This window comes from Hyla sarda, chromosome 2, assembly GCF_029499605.1.
Source record: "Hyla sarda isolate aHylSar1 chromosome 2, aHylSar1.hap1, whole genome shotgun sequence".
Classification (NCBI taxonomy): domain Eukaryota; kingdom Metazoa; phylum Chordata; class Amphibia; order Anura; family Hylidae; genus Hyla; species Hyla sarda.
In genome coordinates, this window is record NC_079190.1 from 387956232 (window position 1) to 387962478 (window position 6247).

Here is a 6247-nt window from a genome sequence, read left to right on the forward strand (position 1 = left end):
AAATAAAATTATTTTTAGCAATGTTAAACGGGCAGATGTTAGTATAATTATAAGGCCCCAATATATTATGATAAACAATGGTAAGGTGCCAGTACTCAAGTACTCTCCAGTTGGGATATCTGGGGGTTAAAAGGAGGAGGGGAGAGGGGGCAGAGAGACAAGAAAGAGTAAAGTAAGATAAAATAGTTTTCGAGGGAAATAAGATTAGATAGACCATTGACAATAAAAATGGAGCGTCTTTATTAAAGGGGTACTGTAAATGACTTCTATATAAAAATCTTAATCCTTTCAGTGCTTATCAGCTGCTGTATGCTCCCCAGGAAGTTCTTTTCTTTTTGAATTTCTTTTCTGTCTCGCCACAGTGCTCTCTGCTGACACCTCCGTCCATGTCAGGAACTTTCCAGAGCAGGATATGTTTGCTATGGGGATTTGCTTGTACTCTGGACAGTTCCTGATATGGACAGAGGTGTCAGCAGAGAGCACAGTGGTCAGACAGAAAAGAAATAAAAAAAAAAAGAACTTCTTCTGGAGGATACTGGTAAGGGCTAAGATTTTTAAATAGAAATCATTTACAAATCTGTTTAACTTTCTGGCACCAGTTGATTTAAAAAAAACATTGTTTTCCACTGAAGTAACCCTTTAAGCGATGAAGCAGAGCAGCTGGTTACTACAATGTAGCTGAATGTCTCCTTAGTGAGCACTGCTTGCTCTAACCATATATTATTATTATTATGTAGGAAAAGTAGAACACTGTTATATAGGCACATGTTAGTATTGTTATATAAACCCAATATATTCTTATTATGTAGGAAAAGTGTAACACTGTTACATAGGTACATGTTAGTATTATTATATAAACCCAATATATTATTATGAGGGCGCAGTATAGAAATGTTATATGGGCATGTTAGTGTTATTATATGGGCTCAATTTCATATTATGTGGGAAAACTATATCCTTATGTGTGCACATTATAATATAATTTTTTGGGGACAGTATAGTAGTATTATTTGGGCATATTATGCCATTGTTTATAAGCACAGAAAGCTATTATTATAAGAACAACATTATATGGCAAAAATCTAATATTACCATTATTGGGTCCTAAATGTATACTAATATTAGGAACAGTGTAGCATTATTATTAGTATTATTATTATTGTTATTATTAGTGACTGTGAGTGCTCACATAGTATGTGTGCCAATGATTTTGATGACAGTTTTGGGGTTGGTGCTAACAGAAATTCTTTGGCATTTTCCCATCTAACACATGGAGCTTGTTTTTCATCTGTAACCATGTACTGTAGATACATAGGGCTGCTTTAAGCACAACACAGTATGGTATTTGTAATCAAAAATAACGGCAAATGTGCTTCATGTTTTATTAAAGATGTTTTATACCTTAATATAACTCTACTTTATATAACATGTGAGGGTGGGGTGCATTGTTAGTATTTATGCTGCTCATCCACCTTTATAAACTACCTTTAGATGTTATGTGTCATTCTTAAAGAGATCTCTGCTGAATTGTGAAGAGCAATGTACATGGCAGGGTCTTATTTCTTGTCACGTGTATACTGTAAGTATACTGTAATACATGAACATAATGGGAAATGTACAATAATGTTCCACCCTAACACTGTATAGATGATACACACAAGTTACAATAAGTTGGCGTTCACGTGACATGAGATAATTCAGTGTATTTAAATGAGCTGCTGCTTTTGTCACATGGTCTGTCCCCCTTTCAGCTGTAGCTCTGATCAGGGACAGCTATGTAATGTTGTCTTGTGTTTGCATTCTATTCCTGTAGCTGTGAGTTATGATGATATCATTCTCCCCAGACTGGCGATACACATGTCAAACTATGGCGGCGCTTAATAAGGATATTTACTATAGTCTTCTAAATTTGGTAAATCCATCTCTAATCCGCGGCTGTTGGTTTGATCTTTAAACAAATGCTTTCATTGGAAGTGACAAAAGGGTCATCTGAATAGAAGGTGCTTGAGGACTATGCGACTGTGCTATCGAGTGGATGACAGACACTGGGACACTGAGGTCTAAACCTACAGATGGGAGAGGGAGAGTGCTGATGCATTTGGGACAATACAAGTCACATCCATGGATCTTAAGAATAAGGAACTTTGCTGCATATCATGTCCTGCACTGGAGAAGGTGAGAGAAACAGACTGTAACTTACTAGTTGAGATGTGTCACTGCTAAGGCAGACCTGGAATTTCTGCTGCATAAGGACTGACTCTTACAAATATTTTTAGATTTCCTGTAACCATTATGCATCATGAGCTATTTCTTGGCTTTCTGCAAGTCCCATCATGGTTCGGTGTTTACTCAGTACCAGATTCTTCGATCTTATGGCCACCTGTGTGATGTGTCTCTCGTAGTGGATGGACATGAGTTCCCAGCACACAAGTCCTTGCTTGCTTGCTCAAGTGACTACTTCAGGGCAATGTTTAAAGACTATACAAGGGAATCCAAAGCCTCTGTCATCCATCTAAAAGTCATTACAGCAACAGGTCTTCAAAATATATTGGATTTTATATATACATCATGGCTTTCTCTTTCCATGAATACTTTGGAAGACACATTGGAAGCCGCAACTTACCTGCAAGTGATGGATGCAATACCGTTATGCAGCAAGTATGTCATCAATAACTGTGACTTGGAAAACTGTTGTTTTTGTGCAAATATTGCATTAAAGTATTATCTTCTAGATGCTTTTGTGGAAATAGAGAAGTACATTAATCAACATCTTTGGGAGTTGTTACAAGAGGATATACAAGAGACTGAGCTGCTGGAATTAAATGCAAAGACGATGATCAGGCTAATGCAGTCAGACGATATTCCAAAGGTGACTGAACAGTGTCTTATGGATTTGCTTCTAAAGTGGCTGAAGTATGACAGAACCAGGCTGTTACATGCTAAGGTGCTTTTTGAAAATGTACGCTTTGGGCTCCTGTCACTGGAAACCCTTCGAAAACTCTACACACAGACTGCGGTTCCTTTAACACCATCTATCAAAAGTCTCATTATAAAAGCGATCAATTATCATTCATTCCCTTCAAAGCAACCCATCTTACAAGACAAGTATAGCACCCAAAGGAACCAAAAGGGATGGATTCTACTAGTAGGAGGAACTGCCAATGGAGAACTAGTGGAGAACGTTCTAGGCTTTGATGTCTATAGTCATAAGTGGAGAATGGTGACAAACCTGAAGATGAAGGTTCAGCATCACTGTACATGTGTAATCGGTAACTTTTTATATGTGCTGGGGGGAGAAACACCTGAAAATCCAGAGAACAATTTGAGCAGCACTTGTATGTCGCCTACGAATATTGTTTATCGCTTCGACCCAAGGTTCAGTCAATGGATGCAAGTCTCTGGAATGTTGGAGAAAAGAGCTCAGTTCTCTTGTTGTGTTGTAGATAACCAAATATTTGCAATAGGTGGAAGGGGAGATCGGATGACTTTACATTCAACAGTGGAAGTCTATGATATAAGCAGAGATACATGGACAAAGTCTAAAGAGCTTCCTTTCAAAATCCATGGTCAGGCCAGTGCTGTACACAACAACATTCTCTATATTTCTGGTGGAAAATTTGATGGACAGGGGAACAGCTGTAAAGATGTGCACTCTTATAACAAATTACTAGGGCAGTGGAGAAAACAGGCCTCAATGACAATTGCGAGGTATGGACACCAGATGGCCACTGTTAATGATGCTATATTTACATTTTTAGGAATCTATGAACCTTTCTCCGACATAGAAAAATATGATCCATTAAACAATCAGTGGACTCGTTTGAGGCCAATGACCTTTGACCGTTTTTGCTATGGTCTGGTTGTGGTAGAGCAAACTGTTCTTCTACTTGGAGGCAAGAAATGGCAGGACTCTCAGGAGGTGGCAACGCACAATATTGTTGGGTATGATTCGGAAAATGATTGCTGGGAAGAAATCTGCAGCCTAGCGTTTCCATTCTGTGGTCTAAAGTGCGATGTTCTACAGCTGTCTGACTCAAATGAGAATGAGGAAAATCAAGTAGAACAGTTTACTCAGATCAAATGATTCTACTGGTAATATAATAAATAATATGCAAATTTACTTTTAGAATATTAAGTGGTTGTCCAGGATTTAGATTTGTTTAGATTCATTCCCCCCCCCCCCCCCAAATCGCACCACCCATGTCCATACTTTGTATTTGTATTGTAACTCAGTTACAGTCAGATGATAAGGGCTCAGCTGCAGTTCTAGGCACAGCCTATGAACAGGATTGGCACTATTTCTGGAAAAAGAGCAGCACTTTTTTTTTTTTTTTTATCTCAGACAACCTCTTTGTAACACTTGTGTGGTTCTCCATGGATCCATAACATAGGGAGGTGCACAGATAATTCAATATCTAAGCTTGCTTATCTAAGATTATCTAATTCACGTGTCTAACACTGTTGTCATCTGACAACCTAACTAAACAAGAATTATTGTAAGGTCCTATATGTTAATAGCCATAATAACATGGTATGTGACATAAGGAGGAGAAGATAACGGGGTTAAGTCCTGGGAAAAAAAAGTGTGGATTCTAGTGTGCATTCTACTCTCACACTGGGCTATATGCAGGGTTCAAGTCCCCCAGGAACACATGGGAACAGAGTTCCTACACTTTTTCCATAGCAGAAACACTGTTCCCATTAGCAGGAGTCCTGCAGGACCAGTCCTTGAGATCTTAGGTGAGTTCCCCCACTTTCTTTTCCAGAACTTGACCACTGGCTATTTGGCTATCTGTTAATAATTTATGCCTTGTTATGTTATTTAATTACTCAGTTATACACATTTTTCTTATACGCATTTCTTATACCTTTCTTATCCAATAAACAGTGGTTTGGATTGTTAGTAATAGCTTTCTGGCTGTATTCAATATGTACATATAGGAGGAGAATTATCCAAACCTGTGTAGAGGAAAAGTAAAGCTGTTGTCCATAGCAACCAGATATATATATTTTTTATTTTCCGGGGCCTTTTAAAAAAAATGGAAGAAGCAATCTGATTGGTTGCTATAGACAACTGTACTACTTTAAAGAGCTTTTGATACATCTCCTCCATAGTGTATGATCAAAGTAGTCAAGCTGAGACAGAAGTCGTATGCTTCTCACTTACAGGGTTATAATGTATCAGTGTATCAGTCATTTCTCAGAGTTGAATGGTTCCAGTAGGTTCTTGTTATAGCCCTGATCAGATGATATTACTGAGATATATTTAGTGTATTTGTTTTTTTCTTTCTTTTCTTTTTCGTCTATTTTTCTTTTGAAATCAATTATGTTTTATTGTTCCAATGCAGATGGAATTATGAAAATAAAGAAACAAATTTGGTTCTTGGTTGAAAATGTCCTACTTTGTATCTTGGAATCTATCACTAGGTTTATTATGAATACAGGAAAACTAACGGTGTGCTGAGCTGCTGCCTCCACCCACTGTCCACTGATATCTGCCCATACACATTATAGGCAGGAAGCCTCCTATCAGCTACTGGTGGGTGGAGGGAGCGGGTCACCATGAATGTCAAGGACTACCAAGCACCAGACCTTATAGAGTTGACTAGTGCGCAGCGCTTAATGTCCTTGATATTCATGAGGATATTGGAAGAATGGTTGTACAGATGTAATGTAAGTATTACATCGTTCTGATCAGCGGAGCTGTCACTTGTTAATGCTGATCCCAAATAGGACAGTATAAACCTAGTGAAACAGTATCTTTAAGTTCCTAAACAGACCCAAGGGTATCCATAGTTACAGACTACAAACAATTCATGTCTATTCTAATCATGCATTCCTTAGGGCTTTTTGGCATGGGGTATTTATTGGCTTAAAGGTGCTTTCACCCTCTAGTAGCTAGCAGCGAGTTTCCTGCTGCGGGAAACCCGCTGCGAGTTACGCTACCATTGATTTAAATGGGTCCGCGGACATTCCGCAAATCTGACACTATTGCGGACTGTCTGTGGACCCATTCAAACCAATGGTAGCGTAACTCGCAGAAGGTTTCCCGCAGCATGAAACCCGCTGTTGGTAATAGCGTGTGAATGCACCCTAAAGGAGTTTTGTGCTGCAGGACAACTTATCCCCTGTCTGATCGCAGGTGGTGCAACCACTTGGATCCCCCGCGATCTCGTGCATGGCACCCCGCTTTCTTGGAGTGATTTCCATTTAGTGTAAAGAGACTGTTGACCCCCCCCCCCCGCAC

The 6247-nt window shown here is 39.0% G+C and overlaps 1 protein-coding gene across 1 annotated transcript; it reads left to right on the forward strand.

Annotated features, from left to right (window-relative positions):
• Positions 1-1778: 1778 nt before the first annotated feature.
• KLHL34 (kelch like family member 34) lies at positions 1779-5373 on the forward strand. Its single transcript, XM_056560784.1, has 2 exons — positions 1779-2175; positions 2277-5373. The coding sequence occupies exon 2, from the start codon at positions 2300-2302 to the stop codon at positions 4082-4084; it is 1785 nt and encodes a 594-aa protein (XP_056416759.1). The 5' UTR covers positions 1779-2175; positions 2277-2299; the 3' UTR covers positions 4085-5373.
• Positions 5374-6247: the final 874 nt, after the last annotated feature.